The 26,886-nt window shown below is 44.8% G+C and overlaps 1 protein-coding gene across 1 annotated transcript; it reads right to left on the bottom strand.

The window, feature by feature from the left end:
- Positions 1 to 1,541: 1,541 nt before the first annotated feature.
- LOC115091159 (probable peptidyl-tRNA hydrolase 2) lies at positions 1,542 to 21,043 on the bottom strand. Its single transcript, XM_029601120.1, has 7 exons — positions 20,828 to 21,043; positions 18,414 to 18,536; positions 5,833 to 5,910; positions 5,478 to 5,552; positions 3,712 to 3,809; positions 2,853 to 2,967; positions 1,542 to 2,680 (listed from the first exon to the last, which is right to left on the bottom strand). The coding sequence occupies exons 2-7, from the start codon at positions 18,534 to 18,536 to the stop codon at positions 2,591 to 2,593; spliced, it is 579 nt and encodes a 192-aa protein (XP_029456980.1). The 5' UTR covers positions 20,828 to 21,043; the 3' UTR covers positions 1,542 to 2,590.
- Positions 21,044 to 26,886: the final 5,843 nt, after the last annotated feature.

The following is a 26,886-nucleotide window of genomic DNA, read 5'->3' as shown; positions in this document are numbered from 1 at the left end:
AGGGCAACAACCCACCCTGGGCTGCCTAATTTCTTTTAGTTCGTTCCTTATATGCGGACAATGAAGAGTTTTTCTGTTGATTTGTTTGAAGGACTGGTAAATGACATAACCAGCCCCTAAATTCATGCATGTTAATTCTTTTGGCTGAGTTTAGTGTTCCCAATTGGTTGAAAGCATGAGAGGTTGACTGTTAGTAGTCATGTCCAAGTATAATCAGTTTGTCCAGTTTGGCTTTTCCAGAGAATACTGGCTGGCTGATGTTGGGGCAGGGTAGAGTCAATGACATCAGCAAGTCAGCTTTAAATCACTCTCCATCTGCTGGTAGGAATGCATGACCCACTGGTGTGGATTGGCCTGCCTTCCTTAGAGGAAAGGAAATTATCAGGTAAGTAGTAATTTCTCCTTAGTTTGCAAACTACAAGCCATTTCTAAAACTAAAATTAGGTGAATTGGCAAGGTTTCTTTATCCAGAATTAAATCCCTTTTTTAAAAAAAGAGGGTTTTTTTGCAATTATAACATAAGAATTATGCTTACTAAATACACAAAACATCTGTATTTTGCCAATGAAAAACAACTGTCCTTTCTTAGCATTTAGTGTTGTCTTTGATGTTCTTCTATTAATGACATCAGCAAGTACAAATACATTAACTGTGGTTCTGAAGCCAAAGGCAGGCATATGGGCATCTTTTCATCCTAATCCAAAATGGAGTACCAGGCCACAGATGCAGCTACAGACTTAAACAAGGTCCGGGACACTAGGGTTTCCAAAAAACTATGCTAAGTACAATAGATAGAATTACTTCAACAATATATCAGTTAGTCTTTTAATATACTCCATCAAGAGAAAGGCAGACATGTAAAATTCTCATTTCCATATGAAGTAGCCCCTTTAAGCTTTCTGTTTTTGATAAGAGTATTTTTAATTGGTGGAATTAATGTAACTGACCAACTGCTTAGTAAACTCCCCAGAAATGTGTGGGTCAGATCAAAGTCCACAAGTATTCCTATTAGCTCACCAATTTAGTTCCAATTAAGGAAACTGCCTGAAAATTCCATTAGTAACATACTCTCTCAAACCATTTAAAAAAAAAAAAAAAAAAGTTTTCAAGAGCATTTTTTTGTATGCCCAAATCACTCTGACTTTACCTATGAAGTCCAATCAAATGTTTAAAGTAAACAGGTTATGAGGATTCTCAATATTCTTTAGAATCCTGTTACGAGATTTTGAATGATCAAGGTAAAGCCCTAAACTTAAGTATAAATTTACATCCTCTCTCCCTTGACAGCCAGAAAGGAATACTATCAACTCTTCAAAAAGGATGCTAAGCTATTACACAATGCCTATCTGACCTGCTTGATCAGGCCAAAGGTCTGTTCTCAGAATGCTTTCTAGAAATACTGGATGGAGAAGGGGAAGACCAACTGGGAATTTAACGATAGCTATTAATGGAAAATTTTGAAATGCATATTGTAAGTATTTAGGTATAAGTTTGCTTATTTGAAAATCATGCACAACATGAAGGACAATCAATAATGCATATTTCTTCAGATTTACCTTTTATAAAAACACTTTTTCCCCAAATACAATTCAGCTAATTCCAACTGTAGTGTATGGCTTTTATACATTGTTATAGCATATCTAATAATAGATTTGGAAATATTCAATCTGGTTTTGATATAAAATTACATTTACAAAATAAAAAAACTGAATTACACATGTAACTAAGCTATACATCATTGCAGGTCAGTCTGCATCTATTATTGTTACTGAACTTTGGAGCACATCTGTTTATGGCACAAATTACAAACTGACAAAGGTATATTGGTGGGTGAGCATCTCATGCAACAGGGATCCAGTCCGACTGGATCACAGAGAATTACTTCTCTCTCTATCCCAAGTCCAGGATGTCTGTAACATGTAACTCCTTAGCATTTAACTCCATTTTTAATTCAGAAGTATTCTGCAAGTCTGCAACTATACTTTGTCCATTACTTTCCTAACCCACAATCATGTAATCTGATCAGAGACTTGAATTTTTTTCCCTCAAGCTCTCTAAAAAAAGAGAGACAAGAACCTTTAAGAAGTGGGCAGGACCTGGTCTCTTCTCTCATTGTTAATGTTATTTAAATAACTGTTCTGCACTTGTAAATATATAGTTTTGGCTTCTAATTCAATCTCCTCATGTAATGCTGGTCTTATCCACTCAATTCCCAGCAGTGATCAGGTTCTGTCAGCTACCTCATCACAGCTCTCTTGTACACCTTTGATACTATTAGTAGTACAACTGTATTTTCACCTCTGTCATGAAGTGAGAAAAAAAAAAAAAAAAAAAAAGAATAGCGCAACTCTGCTGTGGTGGCAAAGATGAATGTCCACAGAAACAGTATACAGAAGCAAACGCTGCCTCAGTTTCACAAAATGCTTTCAGGATATCCCAGAATGCTGTAGCTTACTGCATGGTTCTTAAGCATTTTTGTTGGGATGAAAGGAAGTAGGAGTGCCACATTCATAGGCTGCCTGCTATCCTCACAATACTCCTCGTTCATTCATTGAGAGGGCAGATCTTCAGCAATTAGGAATGCTTCTCCTCAGTTTAGCAGCTTCAGTTTACCTGTTACCTTATTTACCATTTCCTCTTCACCCATGAGAGAGAGAACTGTGTGTGATCCAGCTGCAATCTGATATAAAAAAAAAAAAATCAACATGAGGACAGAACAGAAACAGGATGTTTGCGTATAACCAAATGCACAAGATGTGTCCATTTCACCCACACAACCAAGATCTCAAGCCATTTAAAAAAAGAAAAAAAAAAAAGCTTTGCAAAGACCCAGACCTTTCTGTGTCTCTTACCTGAGTTCTCCCTGCATCCTGAACTATGTAGGAAGGTAATCCTAAGCTCATAGCTAAGGCTTGTAGTTCCATTAAATGTGCAGTACTGGATCCCTGAAGTACAACCTTCTTCGCACTTCAAAATAAACAGAAAATGAGCAGTTAGCAACACTTGGTTTCCTTCATTAAAACTAGTCTTATCAGAACACTATACTAAGGAAACTAGCTAGATGTTAGGTTGGGACACCATTCAGATCTCAAAGAACCAAATTCATTCTTCTCCATTTCTGCCCTTTTACCATCGTACAGACAACTCCAATACATCTCAGAACTCCTGCTGTGCAGGCACTGGAACTGGATGCGATACTGCTACTAACTTTTTTGGATTTTCTAGAACTAAATAAGCTTCCCAGACATGAACAAAGTTTTGATCCTATTGTAGTGCTCTCTGAATACAGTTCACCAGTAACTGCTTAATAAAAAGAGACTTGAAAATCATTTCATGAGGGAAGCAGCCAGAAACAAACTGAAACAAGAGCCTTGGCACTCAAATATACACAGATAAAGCAGGCCTTTTACCTGTGCAGCTCACAGTAGAAGTGAAACGGCTTGAACTACTAACTAAACATCACTGATACGCTTTTAACAACTGTCTCAGAACAAAAAAACTGTACTGAATCATGTACACTGTCACATCGAAAAACATCCACTCTCAGCTTGACAAAAGATTTCAATTCAATTGAGAATAGATTCTCAAAATTGCGTTAGATGGGAACCCAAACTATAGGAGATGTCCTAATGCTTTATTTTTTTTGTTGGCGCACCAAAGAAAAAGCATGCAATGGTTCATTTTATTTTGTTGCTCTTGTGGAAATCTTACCCATGTTCATCCCATCTGAAAACCATTTCCCTGTGCTTAGGTTCCATATGCATTTGCTGATACAGTCCGACAGCTGCGTGTCCCACTTGAGCTGCTATCTGGAACACCACAAAATCTATTGGTGCCTGAGACACTCAGGTCATATATTATACCACATCTTACTCGCTACAGGTTTATACTTTCAAAATTTATTACTACCAGAGATTCATCAAGACCAATGTACTAGGGATGTGAATCGTTTTTGAACGATTAAAATTATCGTCAGATAATTTTAAAATCGTCCTAAATCGTTAGAGTGCACGATACAATACAAATGCCCCCGATTTATCGTCAGGGGCATTTGTATTGTATCGTTAAATAGGGCACGGGAATTATTTGGGGGAGGGCGGGAAAATGGGCACACCAAAACAACCCCTAAACCCACCCCGACCCTTTAAAACCAATTCCTTACCCTCCCCCACCCTCCCGAACCCCCCCAAATGTTAAATTACCTGGTGGTCCAGTGGGGGGGGGGGGGGGGTGTCCCGGCGCGATCTCCCGCTCTTGGGCCATCGGCACCATTTTGGCTGCCACTAATTAAAATGGCGCCGATGGCCTGATAAAAAAAAAAAAAAAACCCACCCGACCCTTTAAATCGACCCCCCTTAGCCTCCCCCACCCTCCCGATCCTTTTTTTTTAGGGAGGCCCGCGCCGCTAAAAAGAAAACTCCACCTTCCCCTTTAAATCGACCCCACCCTCCCCACCCCCCCAAAACCTTTTAAAATTACCTGGTGGTCCAGGGGGGCCTCAGGGGGCGAGATTTCCCGTTCCCAGGCATCAGCTGTTCTAAAAAAAAAAAAAAAAATGGCGCCGATTCCCCTTTGCCCTTACCATGTGACAGGGTATCCGTGCCATTGGCCGGCCCCTGTCACATGGTAGGAGCACTGGATGGCCGGCACCATCTTTAAAGATGGCGCCGGCCATCTTTACTCATCAGCCCCTATTATATATAGTATAGTATAATAGGGGCTGATGAGTAAAGATGGCGCCGGCCAATCCAGTGCTCCTACCATGTGACAGGGGCCGGCCAATGGCACGGATACCCTGTCACATGGTAAGGGCAAAGGGGCATCGGCGCCATTTTTTTTTTTAGAACAGCTGATGCCTGGGAACAGGAAATCTCTCCCCGAGGCCCCCCTGGATCTCTCCTCTCCCCGAGGCCCCCCTGGACCACCAGGTAATTTTAAAAGGTTTTGGGGGGGTTGGGAGGGTGGGGTCGATTTAATGGGTGGGTTTTTTTTTTTTTAGCGGTGCAGGCCTCCCTAAAAAAGAAAAAATTAGCGATGTGAATTGGAATCTGAAACGATTCCAATTCACATATCTTAACGATCAGCCGAATCTGATCGTTAAGACGATCTGGCACACGATTCACATCTCTACAATGTACACTCTACATCCAGACTGCAAGTGCAGCATATGAGGGAAAAAAAAAAGAAAAAAAAGATTCACACTCCCTATGTGGAGGTAGCTCCTTCGAATGTAGTGGTAGCTCAGTAGTCTCCGAAAAGTGTATTTAGGTGTGAGGCAAGAGTACAGTTAAACAGTGGGAAATGAATTAAAATATTTTACATGATCACTATGAATTCTAGTTAATACTCCCATCAATTTGAGTTTGCTAATGTTGCCAATTAAACTTAAATTATGCATGCACACAAGTTCTAACGTAGTTTCTAATATTATGAATTGAATCTAAACACGAAACATTTACATTTCTAATCACTTTTACCTTGCCAACTCCCATTGAGAGATCCATATTCACTACAAACACCATCTTGTACTGAGACTGTTCCTCTTCTTCCTCCTGTAACAAAAGTAAGTCTCAGCATAGATTACACTGAAGGCCCATCCATTCTCTGAGAAAGTCCTCAAGGGCTACCAATAGTGGAGCTGAATGTGTCTCATACTAGAGCAAAAAACAGGTTTCAATATCCCATTAAAGCAGTACAAAAGTAAAACGTTTTAGCATGAGGATTGATTACCAAGTATTTTAAAGAAGGGTTATCTCTCTCTTGAGATGCAGCTGAAACAGTCAGACTGATCTGAAATGAAAGTCAGAGAGGGGGATAGGGAGAGAACTTTACCTGGTTTTGGTCTTCCAGGCTGTCAAAGTAGAAAATGGCTGCCTCCTCTGCAGAAACATTTCCTGTTAAAATCAATGCCTGGAGGGGAAAGAAAAAAAAATCAGTTCATTTACCATTTAGGACCCAACTTCTTTATTAAATACTAGCCATTAGGCCAGTTCAAACGGGCGAGATTCCATCGGCCAGACCGGCACGTCATGGGAGGGCCTGTACTCCCTCCCCCCTTCCCCGGTGGCAGAGGGACGGGCTCTGGCTGTGAATCGGAAAGTGGGAGCGCCTGTGCTGCTGTGCGCACAAGAGCTGCGCAGTCTCTGGTGTTCTAGGCGTCAAATCTGCAGGTCAGTTAGAGCTCTCTCTTCCGCTCATGCACGGCCCGTCGGCTCTACTGCGCATTTGCGGCACGTCGGTCCCAGCTCCCTTATAGGTATGATTGGAGAATTTGGCTTCATATTTAAAAGCATTAAGAAGCATATGCCATAATTTCAAATAAATTGGAAGGAGCTCACATACTGAAAAGCAGCATTGGATCTTCACAGGTTGCTAAAAGATTTTTCCATCTAAGCAAGATGAATTAACCATGCTCAGTTGGTGACATCAGGAAGCATGAGGCGGAGCTACTCCTGGGGAATTCTGCACAAAAAAATCTAAAATTCTGCAAAATTCTGCGTATTTTATATTGGTCAAAATAACACAATTTACATGATAGTCTAAGTAATTACATTTTAAATTAATACAGAAAAAAGGTATTACTTAAAGATGCAGAAGTTATTTTGAGCAGAATTCCCCTAGAAATTCACTGTAAGTGTCCCTTCCACTCGCTCTCCCTACTCCCCTGGCCACTTTACCCTCTCAGGCCCCAACTCCTCCACCTGCCAGTATCTCTCCCCTCCACCTCTAGGCTCAACCCTTTCCACTCTATCGCCACTCCCAGAGTTTGACCCCATTCTCAGTACTGCCCCCCACACAGGCTCCCTCTGTCCCACACACATGCTCTTTCTCTAGTGCACATACACACCCTCATACAGGCTCTCTCACACACACATCCATCCCCTCATACGGGGTCCCTCTCTCTTGCATAAACACCCACACAAGCTCCCTTTCTCTCTCACACATACACCCTCCCACAGGCAACCTGTCTCTCTCACGCACCCCTCAAATATACACAATCCTTTCATACAGGTTAGCACCCTCATACACGATCCTTTTTTATATACACCAGCTCCTAATCTCTTACTCACATACACACTCCTTCACAATCATAAAGGCTCCCTCTCTTTGGCACCCACACTCAAGCACCCCCCTGCTTACCCTTCCTGGTCTCTCTCACACCCACCTGCTCACTTCCCTGATCTCTCTCATATCCCCTCCTCACAACCCCTCTACACACATTCACTCTCACCGGGGCCTTCATCTTCATCGCAAACAGTGTACCGGAGCCTTCATCTTCGCAGCGAAAGGCACACTCCATTTGCGGTATGCTGGGGCTTTCATCTTCTATGCCATTTTCTGCAAATTTGGCAATTCTGCACAAATTTTGGGCTCCACAGTAGCACAGAATTCCCCCAGGATTATGTAGAGCTGTCTCTCCAAGCTAGTACAGCTTTTTAGCTCTATGGGACATGTGCAGGATTTCCCACACAACTGTAGTTTCCAGAATCTTCTCAGTTTCATTTTGTATGGGCAGTTGATCCTCTATCCATAGGATTATATCTCCTCAAATGTTTTACAGCTAGTGACCCACAAAAGCACTCTTCGGTGCTACCAGGGCCTCTCAGAAGACCGCCAGATTCAAATACTGCTCCTGTGGGCACATGTCCATTACTGATGGGAATAATTATTGTTACTTGTGCCTAGGGCCAGACCACAATCAGCCCAACTGCTCGGACTGTAGCAGGATGTCATCCCGGGCCCAGAGGCAGAGAAAATTGCATGGCTCAGGGCCAAAGGTGAACTGTTATCCAACAGAGAACCCAGAACATAGTCATCGTCTGGGAAGTCGGCCAGTTAGTCCTCACCAAGGGGCAGGAATGGGGATTAGAGATAGTCTCTCTCTTCCCCGGGAACAAGCAAAAAAAAAAAAAAAGCACCATTCCGCATCCACTAGTCCTGCGGATGCACCAAGAGCACGCAGCATAAAGATCACGTTGCCATTCCAACCAAGAAAGTGTAGATGGCAAACGAAGCAATGGCATATTCATTTGGTCAGCACACAAGAGCCCTGCTGAAGAGCACCAGAAGTCCATTACATCGAAGCAATTGGTGCAGGTCCCATCCACAACTTCAATGCATGACCCGAAAAAGATGAAAGGACAGGACGCCTTGAGTCGCACCGTTCCAGACATTCCCTTCTGCTCCCTGCAGGCCAAGACGCAGCATACAGCACATGATGCCTCAGAACAATGCAGACACTCATTCTCGGAAATCCCAAAACACACCTCCTCCCAGTTGCATGCTCACAAACCAACTGACACAGAGGACTAGATCAAGAATTCCTTCAGAGAAGTAGCACAAGGGCAAGAGACCATTATTCTCGCCACAACCAACAGAAACATTTGGATCAGGCAAACACACCTCATTCTCCTCCCAGTCTCCCAAATCTACCACACTTCTGTGGGATCTAACAAACGTTTGCCATCCGGACCACCAATTTATGACTAGCCTGGAACTCATGACATCTTGAAGATGCTATACCAACTTACAGATATCCACAGAACATATGAGCCCACCTTTCCCATACCCTCAGGGGGCCTGATATTCCCAGTTTCTCAACTCTTGCAACAGGGGCTCCCAGCTGCAAACACCGGACCCAATATGTTTCTTACTTCTGGTCATTCAATCTGCCCCTTTGGAACACATACTAATCATGGGATCGAAGGACAACACTCCACCAATAACATCGGGCGCAGATATTGTCAAAGATTTAATTTCACTTCTGTCTTTCCACAATTTGAACAGCCCCATTTCCCACCAGCTTACCCAATCCTCCCTCTATCTTCAGAGGGTAATGGTGGGGGCTCCAGCACTTCCAACCTTCTCATCTTCAGAAAAGCTAACATCTCCTGCACTGGAGGAATGCCCTCCTAGATCAATCCCTTCACATAAGCATAGTGCACCCCAATCGCCTCAGTCCTCTCTGAATTCCTACCATTCTCCAGGGAAGACCCCAGGAGGTTCTATTGGTATACCTTCTGACCCACCCAAAGAACCGCCTGAGCACACTTCTCCACTAGAAGACCTTACCCACTCCCAGTTTATATTGAAAATGGGTACGGCCCTAAAGACAGAGATCCGCAAGGATCCAGACACCAGCTCTGAAATGTGGGGCTCCTAAATATTCTGGATATTCCCACTGAGCCATCTGCCCTCCTGTCACATCAGATTCTCGACATGGTGCTTATGAAAATGTGGGAGACCCTGTTTTCAGGCACAATGGTGGCAAGGAAAATAGACCCCAAATTTAGACTGAAAAAAATCTCAGAGCTATGGGATAGTACAATTGCCCCTTAAATCAGTAGTGACAGAATCTTCCATGAAAAGGGCAAAGAAGTCACAACTTCATTCAAACACATTGCTGGAAAAAGACCATACAATTTTGGTCAATTTCGGGGAAAATTTTCCAGGGCACCATGCTCATGGCCCAAATTGAACACCAGTTCTACATGATCCAATATATACGACTGTGCAAAACTTAAAACCTCACATCCAATCCAAAATAGGTGAACAAATTTTGCCTGGCCTGCTGCACAATTTGGAGGAAGGGCTCTGACTTTGCTATGCTCAAGTCTATGAAGCCTTCAACATGACTGCCCAAACATCAGTAGCATCCATAGGGGCACGACATATGGTGTGGCTAAGAGCCAGCACAATACTGGAAGATGTACACAAAAAAACTTGCGGACCTCCTTGGGACACAACCTATTTGGCAAAAAACTGTGAGAAACAGTTTAGCAAGTTAAGGAGCAGAATGTAGCAGTGCAATCACAAACGACTCCCACAGAACACCAGACCGCAGGCAGGCGCTCCTACCCTCAGTATAAACACCTATATTTTCAGATAGCTGCACAAGGCATACCAGCTGTATCATCTGCCAACTTACCAGTCGATATGGCAACAATCGCAGGCCCCTCAACCAAGAAGGAAGCAAAGAAATAGGCAGCCATCTGCAAAGTCATCACAAAGTTTTTGATACCAGTCACCACAGCCACAGCTGCAAGTTGGGGGCAAGAATCAACAAATCTTCTGTGCCTGGATCCAGATAACCACAGACCATTGAGTACTGAAGATCATTCAAGTTTTCCCAAATGCCAACAGACTCCCCCATCTGTTATTTCCGCCTCCCGATCCATCACACCTCCTGCTCTTGGCACAGGAAGCTTGCAAACTACTACAGCAAAATGCCATTCAGGAAATAGCCCTATCCCTACAGAACATGGGGTTTTTCGCCCAATACTTCCTTAACCCCAAGAAGCCAGGAGACCACAATCCTTGGATCTCAGAAATCTGAACACCTACACTGAGAAAAGTTCAAGATGACATCTCAAAGCACAATCCTGCCGTTCATCCAACCAAACAACTGAATGTGCTCTCTCGACCTCAAGGATGCTTATGTGCACATCCCAAAACATCTTTCTTGCTGGCGGTACCTCTGCTTCAAAGTGGGGGAGAAGCATTATCAATACAAGGTACTCCTAGTTGGACTTTCATCTGTCCCCAGTCTTCATGAATTGCCTGGTGGTGGCTATGGCACACTTACAACGCATGGGGATATGAATATTCCCATAACCGGACATCTGGTTGATCGTAGCACTCCTCTCTGATGCCATATTGACCATTTGTTGCCTGGAATCACTGGGCTTCTTAGTCAACTAAGAGAAATCTGTACTTTAACCTGCATGACTACAGTTCTTAGGAGCACAAATAGACTGTCAAAAGCCTTCCTTCCTCTCAACAGGGCGGCGACTCTTCGAACTTTGGTCAGTCACATACAGCCACAGTCGAGAATGACAGCTCACCACATACTAATGCTACTAGGCCATATAGCAACAGCAATTCAGGTCGTCCCCCTCACATGCTGACACATGTGATGCTTGTAATGGGGACCCAAATCAGTGGAACCAATTCTTTCACCACCTATTCTCCACAGTTCACATCACAAAGGAGATGGCAGAGGATACAAGCTGGGGAGCTACAACTTGGAGTGTTGGAATTGGGTGTCCCTGTTTGTCCCACTCCACACCAGTTGTTTGTAATAACTGATGCTTCCACCAGGAGTTGGGGCATGCACCTGAATCATTACAAATCGTAAGGCTTCTAGACGATTAGAGAAAAAACAAGTTTGCTTACCGTAAACTGTGTTTCCGTAGATAGCAGGATGAATTAGCCATGCCGTCATGGGAACTGTCAATCAGGGCCCGGGAGGCGGAGCTTCCAAAAAGTAAGACAGAGCTTTGCTCTGTGCGGCTGCGTGTGAGTTCCCGCGCAGGAAAGATCTCTCCTCAGTCTGTGATTAAGCAGTAGATGAATGTAAAGAACATTAGGTCGACTATCCAGGGAGGTTGGTGGGTCAGCATGGCTAATTCATCCTGCTATCTACGGAAACACCGTTTATGGTAAGCAAACTTGCTTTTTCCCCATTGATAGCAGGGCTGAATTAGCCATGCTATCATGGGAATCCATAGCTCCCTATCACGCGATGTGAACTTTTTTTTTTTTTGCGTGAGAAGCTTGTGGTGGAAAGTCGACTAGGCATTAAGATGTTCCAGAATGAAGTATTGTTTTACCCATCCTGGCATCGTCTGATGATTGCTGGTCCAGGCAGTAATGAGATGTGAAGGTATGAAGAGATGACCAGGTAGCCGCTTTGCAAATGTCAATGGGCTGTATGTTTCTTAGATGAGCTATGGAAGTTGCCATTGCTCGTACTTGATGAACACGTGGTTGCAATACAAGAGACATGTTCTGTTTGTCATAGCAAAACTGAATACATTGTGCTATCCAGCTGGAAATCGTTTGTTTAGCTACCAGGTTTCCCGGAGCATTAGGATTAAAAGAGACAACTGTGAAGCTCTTGTTTGTGAGAGTGTGTCCTTTCTTTATAATATGCTAAGTCACGTTTACAGACTAATGTGTTTAGTGCACGTTCCCTGTCGTTGTGATGAGGTTTAGGAAAGAACGTTGGAAGTTCTATGGATTGGTTTATGTGGAATTGGGAAACCACCTTTGGCAGAAACGATGGATGAGGTCGTAGGACATCTTTATGATGGTAAAATTGTAGATAGGGACTATAATGTACCAAGGCTTGTATCTCACTAACTCTACACGCCGAGGTTACTGCTACCAGGAACACCACTTTCCATGTCAGGTATTTAATGTGGGCTGAGTCCAACGGTTCGAATGGTGATAGTATAAGTTGTTCCAATATTATGTTTAGGTTCCATGGAACTGGAGGTTTGGATATGGGAGGTCGAACCTTCGTAAGGCCCTTGATGAAACGAGATACCAGAGGATGGAGTGAAATAGATTGGCCTTGATGTGGCCTGTGAGAGGCAGAAATGGCGCTGAGATGAACTCGAACTGATGAAGTTGCTAGGCCAGCCTTGTACAAGGTGTGAAGGTAATCTAGCAGAATCTATGATGAACAATCTAAGGGATGAAGGCCCTTGTTTGAGCACCATGCTGAATATCGATTCCACTTGAATTGATAATTTCTTCTGGTGGATGGTTTTCTGGATTCAATTATCTTTTGTGCTTCAATGGAGATGCCCTGTTCATCTAGGAGCAGCCGTTCAACCTCCATGTTGTCAACTGAAGGGAGGAGTGAGTCGGATGCAGGAGAGTTCCCTCCTCGTGTTAGGAGATCTGGTTGATCCGATAAGAGAATCAGATCTTCTATGGAAAGATTTAGTAGGTAGGTGTACACGGTTGCCTTGGCCAAGCTGGAGCTATCAATATTAGTTGTGATGCATCCTGCATGCATTTTTGAATTGTTCTTGTTATGAGAGGTATTGGAGGAAAAGTGTAAAGCAGCCCTTCCTTCCAAGGGAGGAGGAGCGCATCTTGCGCCTTCCGCTGAGGACTTGGCCAGATTGAACAGAATCTAGGTGCCTTTGCGTTCTCCTCCATGGCAAAAAGATCCATCGCTGGTACTCCCCATTGTGCAAAGATGCTTTGTGCTATCTGGTGTTTGAGGGACCATTCGTGAAGATAGAAAATTCTGCTGAGTCTGTCCGCCTGGGTGTTGATGACCCCAGGAAGATATGTCGCTTGTAGCTGTATGGAGTGTCGGTATGCATTCTCGTAGATGAGAAGAGTCTCTCTGCAAAGGAACCATGAACCTGACTCTCCTTGTTTGTTGATGTAAAACATTGCTACTTGATCGTCCATGTAGATCATTACACTTCAACCCCGCAGATGAGGTAGAAAAGCCTGTATTGCATTGCATATAGCTCTGAGTTCTAAGAGATTTATTTTTAGATTTTGTTCATGTGTTGACCATAGACCCTGTGTCTGTAAGTGGTCGAAGTGTGCTCCCCAGCCCTTGCGTGAGGCATCTGTTGTGTTGTGCGGTGGAGTGGTGAAAGGGGCGCCCTTGGTGAGTGTAGTCTTGTTGAGCCACCAGGTGATATCCTTGGACATTTCCGCTGTGAGTGTCACTCGGAACCAAAGTGGTTGGGAGTGTTGATTCCATTGATGTTTTAAACCCCACTGAAGTCGTCTCATATGCGATCTGGTATTGGGAACCATGTGGATGGCCGCTGCCATGTGTCCCAGTACTGTAAGGATCAGATGAGCCGAAGGATGTTGTGTCATTCTGAGGGAATGTAACAGGCGAATCATCTCTATTCGCTTGTCCTCCGGCAGGAAGGCTCATTTGCGAGTGGTATCCAGTCGTGCTCCTATGAACTGTAAGATTTGTGTAGGGGTTAAGATAGACTTCTGGAAGTTGATGACTAAGCCCAATTGATCCAGAGTCTTGATCAATTGGTGTAGGTGCGTTAATAGTAGCGTGGGATTCGATGCCACTAGGAGCTAATCGTCATGGTATGAAATATTCTCATTCCCTGCTGCCGGAAGAATGCCATCACCACCGCTATGCATTTTGTGAAAACCCTGGGGGCTGATGATAGGCCCAAAGGAAGAACCGTATATTGGTAATGATTGTTCTGGAATTGGAATGATAGGTAATGCCATGAGGACGGGTGTATAGGGATGTGCGTGTAAGCATCCTTCAAGTCTATGAAACACATCCAGTCATTGGGTTGGAGGAGTGGAAGAATTGATTTCAAGGATACCATTTTGAATTTTTCCTTTACTACATACTTGTTCAATTCCCAAAGATCCAGTATTGGACGTAAGCCATCTGATTTCTTGGGAATTAGGAAATATGGGGAATAGAACCCCTTGTTGCGGGTCCACATGGGAATGATTTGTATGGCCCGTTGGTGGAGTAACGACGTTATTTCCGTCGCTGAGGTTGATGGGAGTTTGGGACCCCCTGCTGATAGATGTGGGAGTGGGGGTTTTCCAGAAAATGAAGCTGATATCCATTTTGTATAATGTCCAGAACCCAATGGTCGGAGGTTAGGTTTTCCCATTCCATGAAGCATGCTGTGAGACGTTCTGGTGGGTTGAGCTGTGGTGATGGCGAAGGAATTTTTAAAAAGACTGATGGTTTAGCTTGAGTTGCCCGTTGCTGATTCTGGTTATGATTAGTTCTTGGGCGTCCCCTTCCTCTTTGATTTTGCTGGTGGTGTACTCGTTGCTGCAGCTGGTAAGGGGGAAGCCGATAGGAGGAGTAGGGCCGGAAGGGCCTACGCGAATACATTTGTCTACGTCCTCCCAAGAAGTAGCGTCTTGGTGCGCTGTATGCTGGAGGTGCAGTCAACAACTGCACTGCCACTGTTCTTTGAGATTGGATACTGTCTCCTGAAACCATGGGCCGAATAAATTGTCCCCTTTGCATGGCAAATTGGCGAGCTTGGCGTGTACGTCCTCTCGGATCGCACTTGCTCTCAGCCATGCCATATGGCGTGACACAATGGCTGTTGCAGAGGATCTAGTAGTGGTCTCAAAGGCCTCATACACCGTTCTAAGCAAGTGTCGAATTCCTTCTTCAATATCTTGTATTGGTTTGGATGTGGTTGGATTGGGGAGCTCTGAGGTAAATAGCTGACCCTTAATTAATTGCTTGCATGCACTCAAACAGATATTGAACAATATAAAATTGGTGCTAGTGAATGCGTGCTGATAACATTGCGGATTAAAATGTTTTCCTTGCGAACTCATCCAGTGACCGATGATCCCTTCCTGGCGGTACAGAGGCATGTAGCTTGGTTTTCTTAGCCTTCTGCATGGATGACTCCACAACAGAGGTGTGTGGAAGTTGTGGCAAGGAGTACAGCAGGGATTGTTTCATACGAAACTTTAAATCAGTCTTACAAGACACCGGTGCACCAGTGTATGGTGTTTCCCACGACTTTTCTAAAACCGAGTCAAGAATCTTGTGAGAGGGTAATGACGTAGGTTCTGCTGGTAAGTCGAAGATCTTCAAAAGATCTAGTGTTTCAGTTCTGGGGTCCGGTATCTTTTGAATGTCCACATGTAAAATGGAACCCACCTTTTCTAAAAATTTCGGGTAGGACAAGTCCTCCGGGGGTGAATATGGCTCTGGAGGTTTGTCCGGTGCATCAGAAGGATACCTGATGGAGGTATCCCGAGATGAACAAGGGGAGCCTGATTGGGCCGGAGAAGGCAATATGGGATCTAGTGGTTTAGGACTGGCAGGTGGAATGATTGGAGTAGGCTCCGGTGTTGGTTCCCGTGATGAAGGTTTGAATGTATTGAATCCTCCTTCGGGGACAGAGGAAGGGTGAATGTATTTTGTAGTGTATTAAAAAAATCCAGACAGCGCTTCTGAGAGTTGAGAGAAGGCCTGTTGTGTGCTATGGGGCATTGGAGGTTTCGCTACCCCTTGTCCATGTCTTGGGGAGAGAGCCGCAGACAGGATGTCAGAGTTGTCATCATGTCTTGAATGTTTCTGTGGTCGTAAGTCGTGGGTTATCTTGCGTTTCTTGGTAAGTGGTTCCTGTAGTACCTGTGTTTTCTGTCTGTGTGTAGACACAGATGATAAATCTGAATAAACCTGTGATGCCGGAGAAGATGCAGAATGAGATGGTACTGCTATTAGCTCGTCAGATGTTGAGCTGGTGTATGTACTTCTCGCGGTGATCTTGATGGTCGAGAAGCCTGGGAGCTCGGTGAAGAGCAGCTGTGTTGTGCTGGAATGTTCGGCAGAGGCAAAGCAGCCATTAAACGTTCTCTGGAAGGAGGTCGTTTGGTCTCCCGTGGTAGACTGGTCCCAGTCCCCATCGTATCTGAGGCAACCTGTTTATCCGCTGCCTTTAGAGATTGTTGCTTCAACCTGACTCGTGTGTTGAGGTAGAAGATGGATGCGTCGAAGAGACCAGCGAATGCGTCGATGACTTTTGATGGTGTGTGCTTTCGACACCTTCCCTGTTTTTTGGCGTCAATCCCGCGCCAATTAGGGAGTGATGCTTCGATGACGCGTTGTGAGTTGACGATTGCTTCGATCTTGCGTCGACGCACGCATCTGCTTACGCCGGTCTTGTGTCATGCGTCGATGGAGGTGCATCGTGCGTCAGTCACTGGCTTGGGTTGGCGCCATGTTTCCTTTTCTGCTTCGTAGACTTTTTTTTTTTTACAGGCACAGGCGTAGATGGTATTTGTGTCGATGAAACTGGTTTCAACTCAGACGCATCCGACACACCTGAATGTCCGAGGCTCCGCGGTCGCTCAATTTTCCCAGGCCTGTGCTTTAGATGTTTGGAGGAGCTTCAACTCGACCACGATCGATCCCGATGGGGTGCCGGTGGTGTCCTGTGGGTGTCTCGACCCCTACGGGCCCCTCCCTTCATAGACTCCAGGCCTGGAGGACAGTACATTAACGGACGAGACCCTTTTTACCTTCAGGCCCAAAGGCTTCAAAGGGCCTGGGGAACAGTGTGACTCAGATGGTGGAGCATAAGTGCTCACAGCGCGGAGTTGCTCAATTTTATGAGCTCTTTGTCTCTGGGCGACATGTGGCCACAGTGCTCGCAGTCACATTGGTTGTGGTCAGGGCCCAGGCATCATGGACATGATCTTTCCGCATATACAGGGCTTAAAGCCCGAAGGCCTTGGGGCCGATTTTTTTGACATTTTTCTTCTAATTTTTTCAAACTTTGTGAGGAGAAGAGAAGCTCCGCCTGCGTTCCCATGCGCGGAAAGAAACAGACTGAGGAGAGATTTTTCCTGCGCGGGAACTCATGCGCAGCCGCACAGAGCAAAGCTCTGTCTTACTCTTTGGAAGCTCCACCTCCCGGGCCCTGATTGACAGTTCCCATGACAGCATGGCTAATTCAGCCCTGCCATCAACGGGAAAAGACATTTCACATCAATCTACTAGAACTGAGAGCAATGTGTTACGCTCACACAGCATTAGAACATGTGCTTCAGGGGAAGAGAATTATGATTCACACAGACAAACAAGTCGTCATATTCTACATGAAACAGAAGCACTGGCTCCCGGTTGCTGTCAGGAGGCGATTTGCATCTGGGAATGGGCAGCTCAGTTTGGGACAACCCTACAAGCCATGTACTTACCAGGGATTGCATACATAGAGGCAAACAGACTCAGCAGAATATTTCATCCCCACAAATGGTCCGTCTCAGGACTGCCTCTTCCTTCAATGGAGTTGACCATGGATTGAGCTTTTCAAAAATGAATGGAACAGAAAGGTGGATTGATTCTGCTCTGTTCACGCCAGTTCCCACAGGAAAGCGCCGGATGCCTTCCTGCTTCCATGGATGGGGAGTCTCATATGCATTCCCTCCAATACCATTAATATCAAGGACTGTCCAAAAATTCACACTCGGAATCCACATGATCTCAGTTGCGCCTGCCTGGCCAAAGACAACTGTGGTATGAGTCTCTCAAAACTTTTCAATACCAATTTCGCTGGCTGAGAGCAGGAACGGGTCCTGGTTGTGGAGGGAGAGAGCTAAAGTCTTCACCACCAAGCCTCTCTCAGCCTGCAACCGCTAACTGGAATTTAGGACCACACCAGTCAAGGCACGCTACTGAGGGAGGGACTGTACAGTATCATCTTAGGAGGCAAGCGGTGTTACATAGACATCTCCTTTACAATTTTATTTATTTTTTTTTACTCACAGGCAATCCCCTGAAAGGAAATGCATGTCCGCCATCTGCTGGAGATAGAGAATACTGCCAGGCTGATGTTGGGGCGGGACTATATAGCTATGACATCTGCTTTTGCTCCATCCCCCATCTGACGGCAGAGGTACAAAACCCACTTGTTGGGATGGACCTACCCAAATGCTTAGGTATGAGTATTTTTGCTCTTTGAAAATGTTTTGAAAACAGGGGCCTAAACTATCAGTTTACAAACAAACAAACAGTAAAGCTAAACTACAAAACTATTATCTTGGCAAGAGGCATGGGTGTGTGAAATAACATCTGAGCTTCGCTTCAATTCCCTAACACAAGGTGGATTAGATCGTACCTTTTTTGCTTCCTCTTCAGGAATATCCAGGTCTTTCAGCTGTTGCATATACTCTGGATTTACATCTAAGCTCCTTGGTGCTGCATCGCATGCTTTCTGATCACAGGACTCCATGCCAGACATCTAGCATGCATGAACGACAGGAATTAGGCAAGGGTAACTCATGGAGCTATGTTTAAACCTATCACTGGCTAATCTGGGGCTTCACTGCTAATGGACAGGCTGGGTTCAATAAAGGCATGAACAGCAGCTTAAAAAGTTTTAAAATCTGGGTACAAAAATCTCTCAGCCACATAGATTTCTTCTCAATTAGGATCCCTAAAATTTTAGTTTAATGTACCAACAAACTGCAAACACAAAAATCAACAGTTGGGCAATACAGGTTAACAGCACACTGGAAAATTTCCTCAGGAATGAAGTTAGACCTTTTGTGATATCAAACTACCTAAGAGACAAGCACAATGACTTCATCCTCTTCCAACATACACCTAGAACAAGCCCCTCTCCGTGCTTCCTCTTCCTTCTTCCCTCCCTCCCTCCCCACTGCCCAGGTGAGGACCCCTCCAATCTTTTCCTCTCCAGCCCCACTGCCCAGGTAGGGCTCCCTCCACTGCCCAGGGGAGGACTCTCTCCTTTTCTCCCCCACCCCAATGCCCAGGAAATAATCCTTCTCCCTTCCTCCTCCCCCACCTCACCCAGGGTGACCTCCTAACCTTTCTTCCTCTTCCAGGTGAGCCCCTCCATCTTTCCTCACCCCCCCATACTACCCTGGATGACTCCCTCTCTCATTTTACCCCCTTCTCTACCCAGAGGAGACCCCATCTCCTTCTGCCCCCCCAACCACTGAGGAGCCCCCTTTCCTTTTCACCTCCCCCCACACTGCCCAGGGGAGACCCTCTCTCCTTTCCTACCATCCCCCCCCCCCCCCAAGGTAACTACACAGGGGAGTTCCCTCAAACCCCACTCCCCAGGGGAGGCACCTCTCCTTTCCTCCCCCCAAGACCTAGTGAGGCCCCCTCTCCTCCCCCACATCCATAGTGCCCAGGAAAGAAACCCTCCCCTTTCAACTCCACCCCCCCCCCCATCCCATGCTCAAGCGAGACCCCCTAACCTTTCTTCCTCCTCTTCCAGGTGAGGCCCCCCTATTTCCTCCACCTTCCCACTGCCCAGGAAAGAACCCCTTATTGTTTCCTTCTCCCCAACCTACTGCCTAGGTAAGGCACTTTCTTTCTTCTTTCGTCCCCTCCTCCTGCCCAAGTGAAGCCCCCTCTCCTTTCCTTCTCTTCCTCACCCACTATCTAGGGGAAGCCCCCCCATCCTGTCTCTTACTGCCCAGGTAAGGCCTCTTCCCCTTTCCTGCCTCCTCCCTACCCCCACGGCCAAGGTGAGACCCCTTACCCATTCCACCTTCTCCTACCACTGCCTAGGAAAAACCCACTACCGCCTCTGCCCAGAGAAGGCCCCTCTCCTTCCCCCCCCCCCCCCCAACTGCCCCTTGCCTTTCCATCCCATCCACTTCCCAGGAGAGGAACCTCAACTTTCCTCCCCAACATTGAACCCCCCCCCCCCCTGCCTAGGGGAAGCCCCTCTCCTTTCCTCCTCCATCCTCCCCCCACACTACCCAGGTGAGGGCCCCTCTCCTTTCATGCCTCCTTCCCCTCTACTGCCCAGATGAGGCCCCTCTCCCTCCCCCCCATCCTACCTCCTAGAAGAGTCCTTTTTCCTCTCTTCCCCTCCCCTTTCTTCCCTCATTGCCCCTCATTTATTCTTCCCCCCCCTGCCCCAACACCACCCAGGGGAGGCTCCCTTTCCTGTCTCCTTCCCCATCCCTCCCCCTCCCCATTGCCCCTTCCCTCTCCCTCCCCTGCTTCCTTCCCATCCCTCCCCTGCTTCCGTCATCTTCCCATTCCTTCTCCCTCCCCTCTCCCACTGTCCCTTCTCACTCCCTCGCTTCCTTCCCCCTCCTCCCCATTGCTCCTCCCATTATCCCTCCCCCCACCTCCTCCCTTCTCACCTCCTTCCCCCTTGCCCCCTCCCTCTCCACCCTCATTGCCCCTTCCCTCCTCCCTCTCCCATAATTTCTCCTCCCTGCCTCCTTTCCCCATTGTATAAATTGTATAAATAAATAAATAATTGTGCCTCCCCCCACATTGTACGCCTCCTTTTTTCTTCCCCCCCCCCTGCCCAAGTGAGGCCTTTTTTCCTCTGCCCCAACCAACTGTTCAGATAAGGCCCCTCATCTTTTTTTCTTTTCCTCTCTCTCCTCACTTTCTAGTGGAGACCCCTTTTATGTCCTTTTCCTTTCCTTTGTCTCCCCAACTCTTTCGATTCAGGCCTCTTTCCTTCCCCTCGGAGTAGGGCATCTCGCCTCTCTTCCTTTCCGCTCTCTCCAACTCCCGAGTCAGGCCTCTTACCCCGTTCCAAGACCTTCTCCACCACCAAGTCAGGTCGCTTTCCTTCGTCTCGGGTCAGGCTCCTCTCTCCACCTCTTGCTGTTCCCGGCACAAAGTACTCACCGCGCTTAATTGAGCTCCCTGTGCCCAGCAACAACCACAACCACCACCGCCCCGGAACCAGTGAGCAGGCGCGATAGCAGAAACCGGGTCTGTGTGACGCCAGCAAGCGGCTGAAAACGGCGAGAAGGAACGCTGATTGCGCCCCTGAGTCTCTGTTTCTGACTGCTGCCCCTTAGCGGCGCCTCCCGGAATTGCAGTTTCCATATAGCTCCCCGCTATGGGGCGACAGAGACGCAGTTGCAGCTGCATGTGCTGGTGTGGTACAGGAGAACGTTAAACAAAAAATGGTCCCTTTCTTTTGGTAACATAAGAAGGAATTTCTGAGGGAAAGTTGCTTACTCTACTAGTATATGAGAACGTTTGCGGACAAGGTTCATCAAACAAAGAAATAAAAGTAATTTAAGGAATTATAAGGCCATACCTTTTTATTGGATTAACAATACATTTCTTGGCTAGCTTTCAACATATATCGTTAGTTCAATAAAAATATATCACCTATTTTTTATTTACCTTTATTTCTACACATTCAAGTTAATTAACAGGGCAACAACATTCCTTTATCAGAACAAAAATAAATAATAAGTCAAAAGGGCTTAAGAGGGCACAAGTAATTACAAGACATAATGGATTATTTACTAAATGGCATTAAAGGCAGTTAATTGAATGTTATAAACCATTTTTTTGTCTTCCTGTTTGATTTTCGTAAGTAGTAGTTGCAACCTTACCCACGGTTTATTTACTTCAGTGTGCATGTCTGCCAGCTAATTAATGAAGCATTCAAAACTATGCAAATCGTTTTGAGGGCAATTTTGAAAGCCAACTTCCACAAGTAAAATGCTTTTTGCCTGCATAAATAGGCATTTTGAAGACTGCCCATTCTTAATTTAGCTCATGCTTTTTCATTGATAGCTCAAGGTAAGTTACAATCAGGTACATTATGCAGTGGGCTGGATTTATCGCCTAAAAACCGTTCACCCTTCAGGATTGAACAGCGAGCTAGATTTACATGTTTTTTTGGGCTAATTTCTGTTTCTATTACCATTGACAGATTACCTTTTGGCTGATGTATCATTTTATCAATGAGGGCTGACGTCATTACAAAATGGCGTATTTAAAGGGACGCTAGCCTCGGTTCGGGTTCCTCCATTTGTTTCCTTTACAAGATGGTTGAGACGTCTGGTCCCGTCTAAGAAGGTAGCCATGGTGTCCTCTACCTTTTCATTCATATTCTAAATGTGCAACCTCTCTTTTCATTTATTTTAGATATGTGGCTCTTGTTAGAATCATTTCTATATGCCCCTGAGGAAGTTTACCCAGCGAAACACCGGCCAGTGTATGAAAGAGTCATTTCTGCTTACATGAATGGAGGACTGTTTTAATTTAATGAAAAAAGAAAAAAGAGAAAAAAGAAAAAATATTTTGTTGCATTAAAGTAATGATGAAGGTGGATGATAGATAAGACCGGTTAGTGTCTACTTGAAAGTGACATATAACGTCAAGGCTTGCTGACACCTTCATAGGCCATTAATTGAATTGTTATTTTGGGTTCCACATTTTTGGTTATTTGGTAATTGAAATATCCCATTATTATTGCACTATCAATTTGGTTAGCTTCTTTAATTTATCTTAGCATTTAGCTGTCTGTCTCACCATCTTGGCCAGGTGGATGGTAGTATACTCCTATCACTATACTCTTCCCCAACACACAAGGGATTTCTATCCATAAAGATTCGATTGTGCATTTAGTCTCATGCAGGATGTTATCCTATTGGACTCTATGCCATCCTGGAAATAAAGCACTACACCACCTCCTGGATGCTCCTCTCTGTCATGGCGACATAATTTGTACCCCGGTATAACACTGTCCCATTGGTTATCCTCCTTCCACCATGTCTCTGAGATGCCAATTAGGTCTATGTCATCATTCACTGCTATATATTCTAATTCTCCCATTTTACTTTTTAGACTTCTGGCATTAGCATACAAAAATTTCAAAGTGTGTTTTTTGTTTGTATTTTCATTCTGCTTTTTAATTGATAGGGATAAATTAGAACTTTTTTAGCTCAGGTGAGTTTTTAGTTACAGGCACTTGGACTACTTTTCTTATTATTGGAACCTCACTGTCGGGATGCCCTAATTCTAATGCAGCATTAGTATCCTTTGAAGATACCTCCCTCCATACCATGTGCTGCTGAGCGACTGTCGGCTTTTCCCTTTGTTCCCCTTTGTTTGTAAAAGTTGCTTTATCTCCTTTTTAAAGGTTAGTGCCAGCAGTCTGGCTCCACCCTGGTTAAGGTGGAGCCCATCCCTTCGCAAAAGACTCCCCCTTCCCCAAAAGGTTCCCCAGTTCCTTACAAAACTGAATCCCTCTCCCTAACATCATCGTCTCATCCATGCATTGAGACTCCAGAGCTCTGCCTGCCTCTGGGGACCTGCGCGTGGAAAAGGGAACATTTCAGAGAATGCTACCCTGGAGGTTCTGGATTTAAGCTTTCTACCTAAGAGCCTAAATTTGACTTCCAGAACCTCCCTCCCACATTTTTCTATGTTGTTGGTGCCCACATGTACCATGACAGCCGGCTCCTCCCCAGCACTGTCTAAAATCCTATCTAGGTGACGTGTGAGGTCCGCCACCTTCGCACCAGGTAGGCATGTTACCAGGCAATCCTCATGCCCACCAGCCACCCAGCTGTCTACACTCCTAATAATCAAATCACCAACTATGACGGCTGACGTAGCCCTTCCCTCCTGGGCAGTAGCCCTTGGAGACACATCCTCAGTGCAAAAGGACAATGCACCACCTGGAGAGCAGGTCCTTGCTACAGGATCCTTTCCTGCTGCACCAGGTTGATGCTCTCCGATCATGAGACCTTTTTCCTCCACGGCAGCACTAGGGCTGCCAGTCTGAAGTTGAGACTTGGCTACTATGTCCCTGAAGGTCTCATCTATATACCTCTCTGTCTGCCTCAGCTCCTTCAGGTCTGCCACTCTAGCCTCCAGAGATCAGACTCATTCTCTGACAGCAAGAGCTCTTTGCAACAGATGCACACGTACAACTTCTCACCAGCGGGTAAAAAATCATACATGTGACACTCGATACAAAAGACTGGAAGGCCCCCCTCTTGCTGCTGGACTGCTGCCTTCATCTCAAATTTGTTCAGTTCCTAGTTAAGTTTTAGGTTGCTATGGGAGTAAGAATGTGTCTAATTAGTGTCCTTTAAATGTATGTGTATTCACTATGAGGTAGATCTTAAAAAAGTACGTGCGCGCGTACTTTTGTTCGTGCAACCGGCGCCAACAAAAGTACACCGGATTTTATAAGATACGCATGTAGCTGCACGTATCTTATAAAATCTGGGGTCAGCGCGTGCAAGGCTGCGCAAAATCGGCAGCCTGCGCACGCCGAGCCGCACAGCCTGCCTCCGTTCCCTCTGCGTCCCCCCACCTTCCCCTCCCTTCCCCTATCTAACCCACCCCCCAGCCCTACCTAAATCCCCACTAACTTCTGCTTATTAGTTGCCTTACTGACTAAAATAAACACACTAACTTCTGCTTATTAGTTGCCTTACTGACTATTAAAAGCACAAACACACTAAATAATATACTCCAATAGTTTACTTCTCCCCAATACTTTAAAAAAAATTTCCCAAGCAAAACTTACTGATTCCTTTCAGCCACCAGCAAGGTGATCCTCTCCTCTCAGTGCTCCCACTGAATTGTCAGTGCTCCTACTTTTTAACCAAGGATTCACAGAGCATTCCTATCCAATAACCTAGTTACCACAGAAGTATTCCTATTTCTACTACAACAAAGAAACCTAACTATAAATCTGTCTTTAACTATATAGATCCTCAATCAATACTATTGTAACCTGCTTTAAATTTATTGTAATCCGCTTTGAAGCCATTCATGATAAAAGTGGAATTTCACATGTCAATAAACAGGAATGTGTCTGCTCTTCTTTTATATAATTGTCAATATTGTTCTCTCCCCCTGGATGTGGACTAAATAGCAACTGTATGTGGAATATATTTGTTTCCTTTTTAGATTGCATAGAACATATGTTATGCATTCTTGAAGCAAGGTCTCTGTTATTTTAAAAATAGAATAAAGAGATTACAAATAATGGTGTGTTATTTACCCTTTCAAAAACCTAAACAAGGGTACCTCCATGAAACTAACCACCCGCAGATTTAAAACAGATCATAGAAAGTACTTTTTCACTCAACACACATTCAAGCTGTGGAATCTGTTTTTGTTTTTTTTTTTTTTTTTTTTTTTTTTTTTAGCAAATAGGAGTGGAGGAGTAGCCTAGTGGTTAGAGCAGGGGGCTATGAACCATGAGACCAGGGTTTGAGTCCTGCTGTTGCTCCTTATAACCTTGGGCAAGTCACTTTACCCTCTATTGCCTCAGGTACAAACTTAGATTATAAGCCCTCTGGGGATAGGGAAATACCTACAGTACCTGAATGTAATCCACTTTGAAGCACTGAAAAAGTGCATAAAAGCAGAATATAAATCTAAATAAATGGTCAAGGCAGCTAGCATAAGAAGGGCTTAAAAGAGATTTGGACAAGTTCCTGGAGGAAAAGTCCATAACATTAGGAATAACTAGTTATATACTTTTTGGGTTCTGCTGGGTATTTGTAACCTGACTGGTCACTGTCAGAGAAAATATGCTGAGCTTGATAGACCTTGGTCTGACCTAGCATGACATTTCTTATATTCTCATGTTCCCACTCTGGGGTAGATGAACATAAAGCTGTCATTAAATAAGAAAAGAAAAATTACATGCATCTAAAGGTGGAAATATATTTGCTTTTTAAATCAAATAGATACTCTTCATAATAATTCCAAGTTTTCCAAAGGAAAAACACTTTTGCACTTTTAATTTATGGAGAGTTTTGTATATTTTTTGAAAACGGGAAAACTCCAAATTGGAGTGGTAAGCTGAGAGTGAGCAGGCCAATTACTTATAAGCTATTGTGAAAAGAACATGCTTTTATGTTAAACTGGACATTACAGAATTCCCCTCCCTCTTCTCCTGAAATGTAAATTAATTGTAAGAGCTGAAGGAAAAATGTGGCAGTTAGTTGCATAGTATCCACACATCCAAGGAGATGCAAGAAATTCAGTAAGGTCCAATTCAATTCATAAAGTTCAATAGCTGTGTTTTTAATTTTTCAAAACTGGCAACTCCATTGCTCATATGTCAAACTACAGTTCTCAATGAGGTCCCCCGACAAGGGGTGATTTATGTAATCCTATGCTCATGCCCAAAAATATATGTAGGCAAAACTATTCTTTCGCTTCATATTTGGATCATAGAACATCGTTCCAGCATTAGAAATGGTCGTGAATCAGCACTCCTGGTATCCCATCGGCTGTCCTGTGCTCACTCTGAATCTGATCTAAAATTTTTTGTGATCGATGCGTTGCCTCCCCCGATTCGGGGTGGCAACTTTTCAGAGATGCTGATACGCAGAGAGCAAAAATGGATTTAGAAATTAGACTGCCTGGTCCCTAAAGGTTTAAACACTGAAATAGAGCAGCAATACTTTGTTTAAATGTTCATACTTTCATTCTGACTGCCTGTTACCTGTATTTTTGGTTCTGCATCTCATTATACCTTCCTTACCTTGGATTGGCTGGAACAGCGATGATTTGGAGCTTTCCCATTGGTTTGAATTTTCGCGCCATTTTTTCAGAGCTTTAAATGGTTGCCTCTGTCTCAGCCGCCCGCTCTCCTTGCTGTATGAAATGTTAGACTGAACTGTCACTTACAAGGTATGTTTATCGGCAAAATACGCTACGGTTTAGTCCCATTTTCTTGGTCCTTGTTTGTATAATAAATTGAAGTTATTTTTATTTTATTTTTAGTTACTGAAATTGTTATCCTTCCCGACGCAGCCTGTTCGGCGAAACACAGGGTCCGTGTCGGGGGAACCTCATTGAGA

This window comes from Rhinatrema bivittatum, chromosome 4 (assembly GCF_901001135.1).
Source record: "Rhinatrema bivittatum chromosome 4, aRhiBiv1.1, whole genome shotgun sequence".
NCBI classification, from domain to species: Eukaryota; Metazoa; Chordata; class Amphibia; order Gymnophiona; family Rhinatrematidae; genus Rhinatrema; species Rhinatrema bivittatum.
The sequence above is the reverse complement of the archived record's forward strand: the minus strand, read 5'-3'. Positions and strand labels throughout refer to the sequence as shown.